Source organism: Ornithorhynchus anatinus, chromosome 13, assembly GCF_004115215.2.
Source record: "Ornithorhynchus anatinus isolate Pmale09 chromosome 13, mOrnAna1.pri.v4, whole genome shotgun sequence".
Taxonomy (NCBI): Eukaryota; Metazoa; Chordata; class Mammalia; order Monotremata; family Ornithorhynchidae; genus Ornithorhynchus; species Ornithorhynchus anatinus.
In genome coordinates this window covers 1,861,800-1,876,486 of record NC_041740.1, presented here as the reverse complement: position 1 = coordinate 1,876,486, position 14,687 = coordinate 1,861,800, and the positions used below count along the sequence as shown (strand labels likewise).

Sequence of the window (14,687 nt, the reverse complement as noted above, 5' to 3'; positions counted from 1 at the left end):
GGACGCCCTTGAGTCGCCCCTGAAGCCGACCTGGGCCTCTGGAATAAACGGGAGTTTTCATCGACTTGGGCCAGGCAGGTGACGTCCTCTCCCCCTTCATCCAGAGGGACCGGGCGAGAGTGAGTCTCAGTGGAGATAGGCTCGTGAGGGGCATCGGTTCATTCGGTCGTATTTATTGAGCGCTCACTGTGTCTTAAGCCGCGGGGAGAGCACGGTGTAGCGGTGAACAGACCCATTCCCTGCCCACGGGCGAGCGGCCTGTGTGGAAAGACGTTTATTGGCCGGCGAAGCAAGGGGAAGAAGCAAACCAGAGTGAAGCGCTGACGCGCAGAGACCTCGCTCTGTTGGGCCTGGCGATCTTCTCGTCACCCGGGGAGATGCTGCGGGAGGTTGGCGAGCAGGAGCACGGGGGCGGTCTGGGTCGGGGGGAGCGGCGGGTTCCGCTGCTCTCGAGGCCCCCGGCCCTAACCCCTCCTCCGTTTATTCCGCCGAAACCTATACCTGAGCCCCCTCACGGTGGCAGAAACGGCTCTTCCAATTGAAAAGGTGGCTCTGATGAGTGAAAACAGGAATCTCTTGGTGCGGATGGGCTGGGGAAAGAAAGCAGAGAAAACCGAGCGTCTTCTCTGCTCTGGGGGCTCTGCACCGGCCCGGATTCCGCCGGGAAGAGGGGGTCCAGCCCGGGCGGGTGCCCTCCCCGGTTCGTCCGGCCCCGTCCGTGCCCCGGCCGGGTCATGTCCCGCCCGACCCGGCCCCGCCCATTTCCCAACGGGCGCGGGGACGCTCACCCCCTCGCAGGAGATGGTGACGGTCGGGGGCCGCTGGGCCGTGGAGACGAAGCCGGTGCAGTCTCTCACCAGCTGCGGGGAGGCGGGGTGAGGGGATCAGGCCCGGGGAGGCCCGGCCGGACCGGCCCCTCCTGCTACGGCCCGAGTCTGTCCCCAAGGCAACACCTCCCCGTGAGGGACACCTGGGGCCCGGGCCGACGTGCGTCACCTGGCCTGTGGGTCCTTCCCTCTCGGCAAGACAGACGGGGACCGCCAAGCCCCCGTTTCCCCGCTTCCCACTCTGCTTCAACCCACCCCGGCCTAGTCCCCGTGCCCTGCCTGTTTCCCCACCCCACTGGAGGCCAGGGGAAGAGGAGACACAGATCCCCGAGAAGGCTCGTTAGCGGATTCACCCGAGGGCCACGGGGTCTCGATTCGGGGGCCGCTACTCTGTCCCAAACCCTTGGGAACGGTTGGTGCCGCCCCTCTCCCCCTTCTTCCCCCAGCTCCCCCACGCACCCCGCGGTCTCTGAAGTCGCACTGGTCCAGATCGAATTTCTCCCTCTTGAAGCACACGGTCTCCTTCACGGTGAAGTTCAGAGGGATGGTGGTGGGGGACGGAGCCTAGAGAGGAGACAGCGCTCGAGGCTTTGCCTCCCGCCACCTCGCAGGTGAGGCCGTGGGCGGCCCCGGGCCTGGGTCAGCCCTTGACCAGAGGCCTCCCGCAGGGGGAGACGGGCCCCGGAGCGGGCGACGTTGGCTCGGCTACTCACCGGCCTGGGCCGGGGGACGGAGCCGAAGACCCGGAAGGCGCGGTCGACGTCCGAGCCTCTGTTATAGGTGTCGAGGGCGAGGTTCACGGCCTCTCGGTGGCTCAGGCCCCGCGCCGGGGTGAGGGCCGCGGCCACGCTGACCAGCAGCAGGACTCTCCAGGCGCCAGACGCCATCCTGCTCTCTCTGCTCCAGCCCCAAATGCTGCTGACCAGTCCCTCCCGGGGCCTCCCTTATATACAGTAATACCCATGGTGGGGGGCCCCTGGGGCATCTTTACTTCCGACAGAGCCCGTTGGCCAACACCGGCCGCGGGGACCTCAGATTGAGCCAGCGTTGGGCAGGTGGTGAAGTTGCTCGAGTGTCTGGCAGAGCCTGGGCAATACGGGGCCAGGACGGAAGGGGGGACGCAGTAGTGGGGTCTCTCCAGCCCTGCCCCCTGAACTTGGCCCAGGCTTCCGCGCTCGGATTGGTAGAGTTTCCTCGTCGCCTGACTCGGGCTTTATACTCCGGAGCACCGTACTAAGCTCCTGAAATGCTCGAGACGCGGGGATTGGCCCGGAGCCCCTTGGCAGAGCTCCGAACTCGCCCGCCCCCCGGGGTTTGGCCGGACCCCCTAATGGGCCCGACCTAAATGGCCCCGAGGGCCCCGCGGTCTGAACGTGAAGAACCTCCATCCGTGTGCGCTTCCTTCGCACGGGGCCCTTTCCTCCTTCGGGCGGGCGCAGAGGAGAAGACCCCGAACGGGGGCTCCCGAGTGAGAAGATGGGAAAGGGGTGCTCCTTTCCAAGCAGGGCGACGGTTGCTCATCTGGACAGCGCACCCCCTCATCCCAGGAGCTCACGGGGCAACCGAAGTGCCGGGGGCAGGACCACGGAGCCGGGCGGGACCGGAACTCCCTCGCCTTCTCCCGGTGGACAGTCGGGAGGGGAGCAGAGGGGCTCCGGGTCTGTGGGGTCACCCAGGGGATCAGGTACCGCTTTCCAGCAGGCCCTTGTCCGTCCCCTTCGTGAAAGAGATGTTTGCCGCTGGACGGTCGTGGGTTCAAGTGGGAGAAACCCGTGTCCCCCCCCCCCCCCGGCAACTGTGGTCGCACCCCTCATTTCCCCACCGCCCCGGGTTCCTCCATCTCTCTCCCCGCGGCCGGGTTTCGCTCCCAACATTTCACCGACGCCGCCCTGGCTCCCCCCCCGACCCCACTCTGGGGCCGCTTGCGGTTCGACCTCCACCCCCACCGACCACGTGCCCTCTGCCCAGCACCTCCTTTCCCAAGAGGTAGATGCCCCCACCCCCCGAGCCCCCCCGGCCTCTCTCCGTCCCCTCTTCCGCCAGGCTGGGTCCGGGGATCATGTTCCACTGAATTATATTTCCTGATCCTCCCTGCTGCTCTCATTACCCGGTATTCGTTAAACACTTACTATCGTGCCGGGCGGTGTATCAAGCGCCGGGGCGAATACAAACAAATCCAGTTGGACGCTGTCCCTGTCCCACATGGGACTCACAACCTCAATCCCCGTTTTACAGACGAGATAACTGAGGCCCAGAGAAGTGAAGTAGTGATGATAATTCCGGTATTTGTGAAGCGCTTCACTACGTGTCAGGCACTGGGGTGGATGCAAGCAAATTAAGTTGGACATTCCCTGTCCCGCGTGGGGCTCGCGGTCTCAGTGACTGCGGATGAGGCAACTGAGGCCCAGAGAAGTGAAGTGACCCTTCCACGGTCACACAGCAGACGAGTGGCAGAGCTGAGATTAGAACCCGTGACCTTCTGACTCCCGGGCCCGTACTCTGTCCACTAAGCTCCGGGGGTCCAGGGCTGCGGGAGCCACGGGCTGACTGGCTCATGCACGGGGACTACCGGTGGCCACCCCCGGACCCGGCCGGGTGAGCCGAGGCCGGGAACCCAAGGGCCCGACCGGTCGGCCGTCTGTATGAGGCTCTCAGAGGGACCCGATCTCTGCTCTCGGGAAGCTGGAGGCCCAAGCGGGCACGGCCCGGAGAAAGAACGACCGGGGAGGGGAGCGGGGACCAACGGGAAGCCCTCAACCTCCTCGGGCTGGGGCCCTGGCTCGGAGCGGACGCCCCTGAGTAGCCACTGACGCCGGCCTGGACCTCCGGAATAAAGGGGAGCTCTCACCGGCTTGGGCCATTCGGGTGACATCCTCTCCCCCTTCATTCAGGGTGACAGAGGATAAAACGGAGATAGACGGTGAGATGTTCGTTCATTCAACCGTCTTCATTGACCGTTTACGGTACACAAAGCGATGGACTAAGCGCTTGGCTGCTCCGTGCACAGCAAGCGCTCAGTAAATAAATCTAAATCCGCTAAATCGAGAAGCAGCCGTGGCTCAGTGGAAGGAGCACGGGCTTTGGAGTCAGAGGTCATGGGTTCGAATCCCAGCTCGGCCATTTGTCAGCTGTGTGACTTTGGGCAAGTCACTTAACTTCTCGGTGCCTCAGTTATCTGTAAAATGGGGGTGAAGACCGTGAGCCCCACGTGGGACAACCTAATTCCCTTGTATCTACCCCGGCGCTTAGAACAGTGCTCGGCACATAGTAAGCGCTTAACCAATACCGACATCATCATCATTATTATTATTATTAAATAGGAATGCCTATCCTAGTGTAGCTGGCGAAAGCCCACCTCCTCCAGGAGGCCTTCCCGGACTAAGCCCTTCCCTCCCCGTCGCCCCCACCCCCTCCCTCTCCACCCCCCTCCCCGTCCCGCAGCCCTTGTGTGCCTATATGTGCATGTTTATAATTCTATTCATGTTTACTAATGATGTGTATATCTCTATAATTCGATTTATTGCTACTGATGCCCATTTACTCGTTTCGTTGTCTCCCCCCTTCTAGAACGTGAGCCCGTCGTTGGGTAGGGAAAGTACGGTTCCAAGCGCTCGGTACAGTTGTCTGCACACAGTAAGCGCTCGAGAAATACTATTGAGTGAATGAGAGCACACCGTAACGATAGACAGAAATATACCCTTTAACCAGGGAGATGCCTTGGTGGAAGACATTTATTGGCCAGAGAAGCGAGGGGAAAAACGTAAACCGAGGCGAAGCATTGACAAGTAGCGGCCTTGCTCTGTTGGACCCGGTGATCTTCTGGTCACCCGGGGAGAGGCTGGGAGCGGTTGGTGGTCGGGGCACAGGGGCGGTCTGGGTCGGTCCCACTGCTCTCCCGGCGCTAACGCCCCTAACCCCTACTACGCCTGACCAAATTCGCGATGGCACCTCCTATTCCAAGACCGGCTGAAATAAGTGAAAACAGGAATCTCTTGGTGCGGATGGGCTGGGGAAAAAGAAAAGCAGTAAAAACTGAGCGTCCCTTCGGCTCCGGGGGCTCTGCGCCGGCCGGATTCGCGGCGGAGGGGCTCTGGACCCCGGCCCCGGCCCCCGCCCTGTCCCGGTTCGGCCATCCCCGCCCACGTCCCGGCTGGGTCGGGTTTCCCCGCCCGCCCTGCCCATTTCCCAACGGGCGCGGAGACGCTCACCCCCTCGCAGGAGATGGTGACGGTCGGGGGCCGCTGGGCCGTGGAGACGAAGCCGGTGCAGTCTCTCACCAGCTGCGGGGAGGCGGGGTGAGGGGATCAGGCCCGGGGAGGCCCGGCCGGACCGGCCCCTCCTGCTTCGGCCCGAATCGGTCCCCAGCGTTACGCCTTCAAAGCCTTACCGAAGACCCACCTCCTCCAAGAGACCTTCCCTGACTAAGCCCCACTCTTCCTCATCTCCCACTCCCTTCTGCGTCGCCCTGACTAGTTCCCCTCGCTCTGCCCCCCCCCCCCCCAGCCCCTCAGCACTGATGTATAGATCTGTCATTTTATTTATATTCATGTCTGTTTACTGGTACTGATGTCTACCTGCCCCCCTCTAGGCCGTGAGCTTGTTGCGGGCAGGGATTGTCTCTCTTTATTGCTGTATCGTACTTTCCCGAGACTTCAGTACAGTGCTCTGCACACAGTAAGCGCTCAATAAATGAGCCAACGGCTCGCCCCGTCCCCGGGAGGGACGACCGGGGTCCGGGCCGTGGCGCATCTCCTGGCCTGGGGGGTCCTTCAGGGACCAGTTCTCAGCTATATAGACGGCGACCGCCAAGCTCCTGTTTCCCCCACTCCCCCTTCTGCCTCAACCCACCCTGGCCTCGTTTCCGTGTCCTGCTGGTTTCGGAGACCGTGGGAAGAGGAGAACCGTGGCTCTTGAGAAGGCAGGAGTTTGTGGTCACCCCCGTGGTCCCAGGCTCCATAACGGATCCTCAGAGGGTCGTGGGGTCCTGATCATTAGGACCCGCTGGGGCCGCCCCTCACCCCCTTTTCCCCCCAGTTCCCCCACTCACCCCATTGTCTCTGAAGGCGCACTGCTCCAGATCGAGTTTCTCCTTCTTGAAGCACACGGTCTCCTTCACCGTGAAGTTTAGAGGGATGGCGGTGGGAGATGGAGCCTGGAGGAGAGACAGGGCGAGAGACGGTGACCCCCTCCCTCGCTCCCTACGTCCCCCTCATCCGGCCCCCCCTCCGCGCCCCCTCCTCGGGCCTCCCCCCACCGTGGGTAGCCCCGGGCCTGAGTCGATCAAGCCTCCCACAGCGGGAGATGGGCCCCGGAGCCGGCGGAGAGGGCTCAGTTACTCACCGCTTCGGGCGGAGGGACGGAGCCGAAGACCCGGAAGACGCGTTTGATGTCCGGGCCTCTGTTGTAGGAGTCGAGGGCGAGGTTCACGGCCTCTCCGTGGCTCAGGCCCAGCGCCGGGGTGAGGGCCGCGGCCACGCTGACCAGCAGCAGGACTCTCCAGATGCCAGGCGCCATCCCGTCTCTCAGTCTGACCCAGTCCTGAGTGCGGCTGACCGGTCCCTCTCAGGGCCACCCTTATATACGATAGCGCCCGTGGTTGGATGGGGCAGGGAGGGAGGCTCTGGGGCATCTTTACTTCCCGCGGACACCTCTGATTGAGCCAGCCTTGGGCGGGGGGTGAAGTTGCTCAAATGTCTGGCAGAGCTGGGGTAATAAGGGGCCAGGACAGAACGGGGGCACAGAGTGGGGTCACTCTGGCCCTGCCCTCTGTGCTTAGCCCAGGCCCTTGGCCTCCGACTGGTACGGTTTCCTCGATCCCCCACCCGGGCTTTATACCCCAGAGCGCTGCATCAAACACTTGAAACGCCCGGGACGTGGCGATTGGCCCTGGGCTTTGTGGCAGAGCTCTGAACTTGTCGACAACTAGGATTTGGCTGGATCCCCAAATGAGCCCACCCTAAATGCTAATAATAATGATGGTATTTCTTAAGCGTCTACTACGTGCCAAGCACCGTCCTAAGCGTCGAGCCCTGTTGGAAGCAATGAAATGGACCCGAGGGCCCTGCGGTCGTTCTGGCGAGCGTGAAGGACTTCCATCCACGTGCGCGTCTTTCGCCGAGCGTGAAGCGCTTCTGTCCATGTGAATTTACTTCACACGGGGGCCTCTTCCTCCTTTGGGTGGAAGCAGGGGAGAAGCCTCAGAATGAAGGCTCCTGGGCCTGGGTGAGAGAGTATTTTGGGGGGTGGGAAAGGGGTACCCTTTTCCAGCAAGCACAGTGGTTGACCTTGTGGGCAGCACCCCCTCTCTTCCCAGGTAGTGCCTGGGGCAGAACCCCCGATCCTGGCAGGACTGGGGCTGGGACCTGTTTCGGGATGGCCGACGTCTCCCTCACTTCCTCCGGGTGGACTCCGGGAAGGAGCCCAGAGGCGCCCCTCACACTCGGGGTCCGAGGACCGGGCCCTGATTCACGTCACCGAGGAAATCGGGTACCGCTTTCCAAGAGGCCCTCGTCCTTCCCATTCACGAAGGAGATGTTTACCGCCGGACGGCCGTGGGTTCAGGTGGGAGAAATCTGTGGGTCCCCCCAGGGGCTGTGGCCGCACCCCTCATTTCCCCACCACCCCGGGACTCTCCATTTCTCTCCCCGCGGCCGGGTTTCGCTCCCAACATTTCACCGTCGCTGTCGTCGCTCCCCCCGACCCCATGCCGGGGGCTGCTTGTGGCAGTCACCCCCCCAGGCCACACGCCCCCTGCCCAGCACCTGCTTACCCAAGTGGCAGATGCCCCCACCCTCTGAGTCTCATCCTCTCCCTCCCCTCTCCCCCTGGACTGGGCCCGGAGATCACGCTCCACTTTTAGGGGGTTGAGAGCTGAAGGTCAGGGGAACGTGCTTCCTTCCCATCTAGAGAAAGGACGCTGACTGTGGTCCAAGAGCTCACAGTGGGACGGGGAAGGGAGGGGGGGTCCCCTCACGCCCAACCAGCAACTCGTTGTTCCCCGGGAAGTTAGTGGATAAGGCTCCCCAACTTCCGGGGAGCATTCCACCCCGCTCCGCGATATCAGCTTCCTTTTCCATCTTCTCCTCCTGAGGCTGCAAAACCTTCCAACCGTGCTCCACTGTTCCTGAGCTCCGATGGGCTGATCGTCACCCGCTGCCGAGCCCCCGTACACCGCCGACATCCAATCGTCCAGGCTTTCTTTGCCATGCTTTCGCTGTCTCTAACTTTTATCCGTCACTGCCATCAGACTGCCGGGAGAAATCCCATCTTGCCTCTGGCCCAGAATGCCCTCCCTCCTTAAATCTGACAAAGACCCTCTCCACCTCCTCAGCTTTACTGAAGGCCCGGCTCCTCCAAGGGGCCTTCCCTGACCGAGTCCTCCTTTCCTCTTCTCCGACTCCCTTCTGAGTCGTCCGGCCTCGGCCCTTTTATTCATCCCCCGACTCCCAGCACCGCAGCCCTTACGTCCATATCGCTTAAATTCACGTCTTGGCACCGGGAAGCCCAGCTTTGAACGAGTGCCCCGCTCTGAATCCAAACCCAACCTCAGGGCAGCTGGGGGCGGGCCCCTGGACTCGCTTTCTGAGGGGCCTCACTTGAGGTCTTTGGAGGGGAAGCACGGGAGAAAGGCTTGAGATTCACTGGCCCGTAGGCCCATGAGGCGTTCGTTTCGGGGGGACCCGATCCCTGCCTTCGGGGAACTGCCGATCTGAGAGGGAGGGGCTGGCCAGGGAGGGCGGCAACGGCCCGGAGAAGGAATGACCAGGGACGGGAGCCCGGACACCAACCAGAAGCCCTCGATCTCCTCGGCCTGGAGCCCTGGCTCGGAGCGGACGGTCCTGAGTAGCCTCTGAATCCGGCCTGGGCCTCCGGAATAAAGGGGAGCTTTCCTTGGCTCGGGCCAGTCAGGTGACATCCTCTCCCCCTTCATTCAGTGAGACCCAGTAGAAATAGGCTGCGAGAGGCATTGGTTCCTTCGGTCGTATTTATTGAGCGCTTACTAGGTGCAAAGCACTGTATTCGGCACGAGGGAGAGCACAGTAGAACGATAAACGGATAAATTCTCTGCCCGTAACGAGCGGCCTGTGTGGAAAGACGTTTATTGGCCAGAGAAGCAGGGGGAGAAAGCAAGCCGAAGAGAAGCACTGACACTCAGCGGCCTTGCTCTGTTGGGCCTGATGATCTTCTCGTCCCCCGGAGAAAGGCTGGGGGAGGCTGGCGGCGAGGGGCATGGAGGACGTGGGGGTCGGGGGGAGCTGTGTGTTGGTATTTATGTTGGTATTCGTTAAGCGCTTACTATGTGCGGATCACTGTTCTAAACGTTGGGGTAGATACAGGGTAATCAGGTTGTCCCAAGTGAGGCTCGCAGTCTTAATCCCCATTTTACAGATGAGGTAACTGTGGCACAGAGAAGTGAAGTGACTTGCCCACAGTCACGCAGCTGACAAGTGGCAGAGCCAGGAGTCGAACCCGTGACCTCTGACTCCGAAGCCTAGGCTCTTTCCAACTGAGCCACGCTGTGTTCGGCCACTCTCGTGGCCCCCGGCGTTAACGCCTCCCTTTTCACTGCACCTGTATATTACTGCCAATAATCAAATTGCCCTGACGTCCTGAATTAAAAAATTGCAGGAATCTCTTGGCGCGGATGACCTGGGGAAAAAAAAGGACTGAAAGCTGAGCATCTCTCGGCTCTGGGGGGGGGGGGGTCTCTGCACCGGCCTGGATTCGTGGGGTTTCGGGGGGATGGTGGGCGGTCTAGACCCCAGACCCGACCCGTGCTCTGCCCATATCCCGGCTGGGTCGGGTTTCCCCCCGGCCCTGCCCATTTCCCGAACCGGTATGGGGACGCTCACCCCCTCGCAGGCGATGGTCACGGCCGGGATTTCCTGATCCGTGGAGACGGAGCCGGTACAATCTCTCGCCAGCTGCGCGGAGGCGGGGTGAGGGCATCGGGCCCGGGGAGGTCCAGCCGGCTTCGGCCCGAGTCTGTCCCCAAGGCATCGCCTCCCCACCTCTTTGTGAGGGAGGACCGGGGCCCTGGCCGGGGCTCATCTCCTGGCCTGGGGACCCTTCCCTCTCGGCAAGACAGACGGGGACCACCAAACCCCCGTTTCCCCGCTTCCCACTCTGCTTCAACCCACCCCCGCCTAGTCCCCGTGCCCTGCCTGTTTCCCCGCCCCACTGGAGACCAGGGGAAGAGGAGACACTTACAGATCCACAGCTCCTGAGCCTCGAGAAGGCAGGAGTTCCTTCCCCGCTCTGTGATCTCTGGCTCTTTAGCGGATCCTCAAAGGGTCGCGGGTCCCGGTCGGAAGGGGCTTCTCTGCCCCGAACTCTTCGGACCGGTCGGCGACGCCCCCTCCCCCCTTTCACCCCAGCTCCCCCACTCTGAAGTCGCACTGCTCCGGATCGAATTTCTCCCTCTTGAAGCACACGGTCTCCTTCACGGTGAATTTCAGAGGGATGGTGGTGGGGGATGGAGCCTAGCGAGGAGACAGTGTTCAAGACAGTGCTCCCCGTGACCCCCCTCCTCAGGCCTCCCCTTGAGTCCCCTCCTTGGGCCTCCCACCGTCTCGCCGGAAAGGCTACTGGTGGCCCCGGGCCCTGCTAAGTCCTTGACCAGAGGCCTCCCGCGGGGAGAGACGGGATCCCTGATTCACTCACCGGACCGGGTTTCGGGACAGGGCCGAAGACCCAGAAGGCACGGTCGACGTCCGAACCTTTGTTATAGGTGTCGAGGGCGAGGTTCAAGGCCTCTCGGTGGCTCAGGCCCCGTGCCGGGGTGAGGGCCGCGGCCACGCTGACCAGCAGCAGGACTTTCCAGACTCCAGAAGCCGTCTTGCTCTGTCTATCTGCTCTAGCCCCGAATGCTTCTATCAGTCCCTCCAGGGCCACTCTTACATACCATAGTGCCCATGGAGGGGTGCGGGGGAGACCTCTGGGGCACCTTTACCTCCGACAATCCTCGTCGGCCAACAGTGCCCATGGGCATCTCAGATTGAGCCAGAATTGGGTGGGGCGGTGAAGTTGCTCAAAGGTTCGGGGCAATCTGGGGCCGGGACAGAAGGGCGACACATTAACCGGACATCTCCAGCCTGAGATCTCCCTGAGCTTAGTCCGGGCCTCCGCCCTCAGGTTGGTACAGTTTCCTCGTTCCCCGACTTGGGCTTTGTACTCCAGAGCACCGTACCAAGCACTTGAAATGCCCGGGGTGTGGGGATTGGTCCGGGGCCCTGTGGCAGAGCTCTGAACCTGCCCACATCCAGGGTATGGCCAGACGTCCTAATGGATCCAACCTAACTGGCACCGAGGGCCCTGCAGTCATCCTGGCGAGCGGGAAGAACTTCCATCCGTGTGCACTTCCTTCGCACGGGACCCCTTCCTCCTTGGGGTGGAGGAAGGGAGAAGCCTCAGAGTGAAGGCTCCCGAGCCGGCGTGAGTATTTTGGGGGGTGGGAAAGGGGTCCCCTTTTCCAGCACGCGCGGTGGTTGACTTGTGGGCAGCAACCCCTCTCCTCCGAGGAGCCCACAGGGCAGCTGCGGTGCCTGGGGCAGAACCACTGGTCCTGGCAGGACTGGGGCTAGGACCCGTTTCGGGGTGGCCGATGCCTCCCTCACGTCCTCCGGGTGGACTCCTGGAAGGATACCTCGGGGTCTGTGGGCCGGGTCCGGTCCCTGACTCCCAGGGGATCAGGTACCGCTTCCCAAAAGGCCTTTCCCTCATGAAGGGGATGTTCGCCACTGGACAGTCGTGGGTTCGGGTGGGAGAAATCTGTGGCTCCCCCCCCAGCAGCTGTGGCCGCACCCCTCATTTCCCCACCGCCCTGGGCTTCTCCATTTCTCTACCCGCGGCCGGGTTTCGATCCCAACATTTCGCCGTCGCTGTCCTCGCTCTCCCCGACCCCACCCTGGGGCTTCTTGCGGCAATCAACCCCCAGACCGAATGCCCCCGGCCCAGCCCCGGCTTACCCAAAAGGCAGGTCCCCCCCCCCCGCCCCCCGTCTCCCCCTCCTCTCTCCATCCCACTTGTCTGCTGTGTGACCTAGGGCAAGTCACTTCACTTCTCTCTGCCTCAGTGACCTCCTCTGTAAAATGGGGATTGAGACTCTGAGCCCCACATGGGACAGATCGGTTTGCTCGTATTTGCTCGTATCCATCCCAGCGCTCTGAACGGTGCCTGGAACGTAGTAGGCCTTAACAAATACGATCATCATCAGTTATTATCCCCTCTCCTGCCGGACTGGGCCCAGAGACTGTGGTCCACTCTTGGGGGTTGGGAGCTGAAAGGTGGGGTTCTGTGCCTTCTTCCGGCCTAGAGAAAGGACCCCCGACTCGTCCGGGTGCTCACGGTGCGGTAGCGAGGGGAGAGGGGTCCCCCCCCCACCCCCGATAGTGGATAAAGCACGGGCCTGGGAGTCAGAAGGACGTGTCTGCCGTGTGACCTTGGGTAACTCCCTTCACTTCTCTGGGCCTCAGTTCCCTCATCTGGAAAATGGGGGATTAAGACTGTGAGCCCCATGGGGGACGGGGACTCTTGGATCTACCTCAGTGTTTAGAGCAGTGCTTGGCACATAGTAAGCACTTAAGCACTCTCTCTCTCCATAGTGGCATTTGTTAAGCGCTTACTACGTGCAAGGAACAGTACTGAGCACTATGGTGGATACAAGCAAAGGATGTTGGACACAGTCCCTGTCCCATGTGGGGCTCACAGTCTCAGTCTCCATTTTACAGATGAGGTAACTGAGGCACAGTAATAATAATGTCGGTATTTGTTTTAAGCGCTTACTATGTGCAGAGCACCGTTCTAAGCACTGGGGTAGACACAGGGTCATCAGGTTGTCCCCCGTGAGGCTCGCGGTCTTAATCCCCATTTTACAGATGAGGGAACTGAGGCCCAGAGAAGTGAAGTGACTCGCCCACAGTCACACAGCTGACAAGTGGCAGGGTGGCGATTCGAACCCATGACCTCGGACTCCCAAGCCCGTGCTCTTTCCACTGAGGTCTGGGAAGGTCTGGGAAGGCCTCAGTAGGGCTCCGAAGGGCGGAAGAGTCATCGTTTGGCGGATTTGAGGAGGGAGGGTTGTCACCGGACCGTCGCGGGGTGAGCTGGGAGATACGGGGGTCCGCCGGCAGCTGTGACCGCAACCCCCATTTCCCCACCGCCCCGGGTTTCTCGATTTCTCTCCCCACGGCCGGGTTTCCTCCGGCGTTTCGCCGACGCCGTCCTCGCTCCCTCTAAACCCCACCACGGGGGCTGCTTGCGGCAGTGACCCCGGGACCCCCTGCACCGGCCCCCAGCCCCTGAGTCGCCCGGGGACCCCCTCGCCTCCCCGCCACAGCGGTGAGCACCCGGCCCACCATCGAGGGGCTTTTCTTTCGGCGAAAAGAGAGGCCCAGTTGTGGACTTGGAGCTCTAGGCCCAGTCTAGAGGGAGGGAGGCTGGAGAGGGACACAAACCCTGCACCCAAGGCTCTGACTTTCGTTCGTCCACGGCGGTGATGCCCCTCTTCCCAGCGTCTCCCCTCTCCCACAGTCCCATGGGGCAGCTGCCCCCTTAAATAATAATAATGATAATAATGTGTTAAGCACTATGTGCCAAACACTGTTCTAAACACTGGGGGAGATAGCAGGTATTCAAGTTGTCTCACATGGGGCTCACGGTCTTCATCCCCATTTTACCGAGGAGGTCACTGAGGCCCAGAGAAGTTAAGTGACTTGCCCGAGGTCACACAGCTGACAAGTGGCGGAGCCAGGATTCGAACCCTGGACCTCTGACTTCCAAGCCCGGGCTCTTTCCATTAAGCCACGCTGCTTCTCTAGAGGTCGCTGACATGGCTCTCGGTCTCTCTATCCACCACCGGACAGCGCGATGGGGCAGGTGGGTACCCCCCGGGTGGGGTCTTTAGTGGAAAGAGCCCGGGTTTTGGAGCCAGAGGTCGTGAGTTCTAATCCCGGCCCCACCACTTGTCAGCTGTGTGACTTTGGGCAAGTCACTTAACTTCTCTGTGCTCAGTTCCCTCATCTGTAAAATGGGGATTAAGACTGTGAGTCCCGTGTGGGACAACCCGATGACCCTGGATCTTCCTCAGCGCTTAGGACAGAGCTTGGCGCGTAGTACGTGCTTAACAAATACCATCATCATCATAATTATTATTGTTATTTTTGTATCGTCCTCTCCCGAGCGCTCAGTACAGTGCTCTGCACAGCGTAGGTATTCGACAGATATGATCGAATGAATTCTCTCTGCCCCGTCTCCCGGCCAGCTCGCGATAGGATGGCAGAAATGCGCGTGAGTCGGGTTGCCGGGACTCCCTCGGTGCCCCCGGCCCCTGGCCCGCAGGGGCGATCTCTAAGCTGGGGTTGCCCCCTCCCTCGCTCCCCCGCTCAGCCGCGGCCCCGGCCTGAGCCCAGCAATGGGCAGACCTGCTTTCCCCAGCCGGCCACGGGCCATGAAATTCAGACCTTGACCACTGCCTTTGGTTTCTGAGGGGCCTCCCGGTGGCTTTGCCTTTTATGGACATACGAGGCCCCGGATCCGTGTCTGTGACCTTGGCTCGGCTCGTTTCCCGTCCTGGGTTCCCTGCCCTCCCTGGAAGCTGACCTTTCCCGAGTCCTCCCGGACACCCTGACCAGCTCAGGGCAGCTCTCCCCTCCAGCAAGCGACCCCACTCTCATCCGCCGCTCTCCTCGGCCGCCTCCATTCATTCATTCGATAATATTTATTGAGTGCTTACTATGTGCAGAGCACTGTACTAAGCCCTTGGAATGAACAATTCAGCAACAGGTAGAAACAACCCCTGCCCAGTGATGGGCTTACAGTCTAATCGGGGGAGACAGATGGACAAAAACAAGACAACATCAT

General features: G+C 61.5%; 2 protein-coding genes across 2 annotated transcripts; both read right to left on the bottom strand.

The window, feature by feature from the left end:
• Window positions 1-153: 153 nt before the first annotated feature.
• LOC103165470 (cathelicidin-related peptide Pt_CRAMP2-like) lies at window positions 154-1,741 on the bottom strand. Its single transcript, XM_007657133.2, has 4 exons — window positions 1,541-1,741; window positions 1,287-1,391; window positions 789-860; window positions 154-590 (listed from the first exon to the last, which is right to left on the bottom strand). The coding sequence occupies exons 1-4, from the start codon at window positions 1,712-1,714 to the stop codon at window positions 465-467; spliced, it is 477 nt and encodes a 158-aa protein (XP_007655323.1). The 5' UTR covers window positions 1,715-1,741; the 3' UTR covers window positions 154-464.
• Window positions 1,742-4,540: 2,799 nt separating this feature from the next.
• LOC107546990 (lutzicidin-like) lies at window positions 4,541-6,372 on the bottom strand. Its single transcript, XM_029078358.2, has 4 exons — window positions 6,168-6,372; window positions 5,875-5,979; window positions 5,036-5,107; window positions 4,541-4,833 (listed from the first exon to the last, which is right to left on the bottom strand). The coding sequence occupies exons 1-4, from the start codon at window positions 6,339-6,341 to the stop codon at window positions 4,738-4,740; spliced, it is 447 nt and encodes a 148-aa protein (XP_028934191.1). The 5' UTR covers window positions 6,342-6,372; the 3' UTR covers window positions 4,541-4,737.
• Window positions 6,373-14,687: the final 8,315 nt, after the last annotated feature.

Bases quoted from the DNA above. Each gene is read 5' to 3' on its own strand.
- LOC107546990 (XM_029078358.2), bottom strand. From the start codon at position 6,341: ATGGCGCCTGGCATCTGGAGAGTCCTGCTGCTGGTCAGCGTGGCCGCG. The intron at 5,980-6,167 runs GTGAGTAACTGA...TCTCTCCTCCAG, and splicing joins CCGTCCCTCCGCCCGAAGCG to GCTCCATCTCCCACCGCCAT. The intron at 4,834-5,035 runs GTGAGCGTCTCC...CTTTTTCCCCAG, and splicing joins TCACCATCTCCTGCGAGGGG to CCCATCCGCACCAAGAGATT.
- LOC103165470 (XM_007657133.2), bottom strand. From the start codon at position 1,714: ATGGCGTCTGGCGCCTGGAGAGTCCTGCTGCTGGTCAGCGTGGCCGCG. The intron at 861-1,286 runs GTGCGTGGGGGA...GCCTCCCCGCAG, and splicing joins GCGACTTCAGAGACCGCGGG to CTGGTGAGAGACTGCACCGG. The intron at 591-788 runs GTGAGCGTCCCC...TTCTTTCCCCAG, and splicing joins TCACCATCTCCTGCGAGGGG to CCCATCCGCACCAAGAGATT.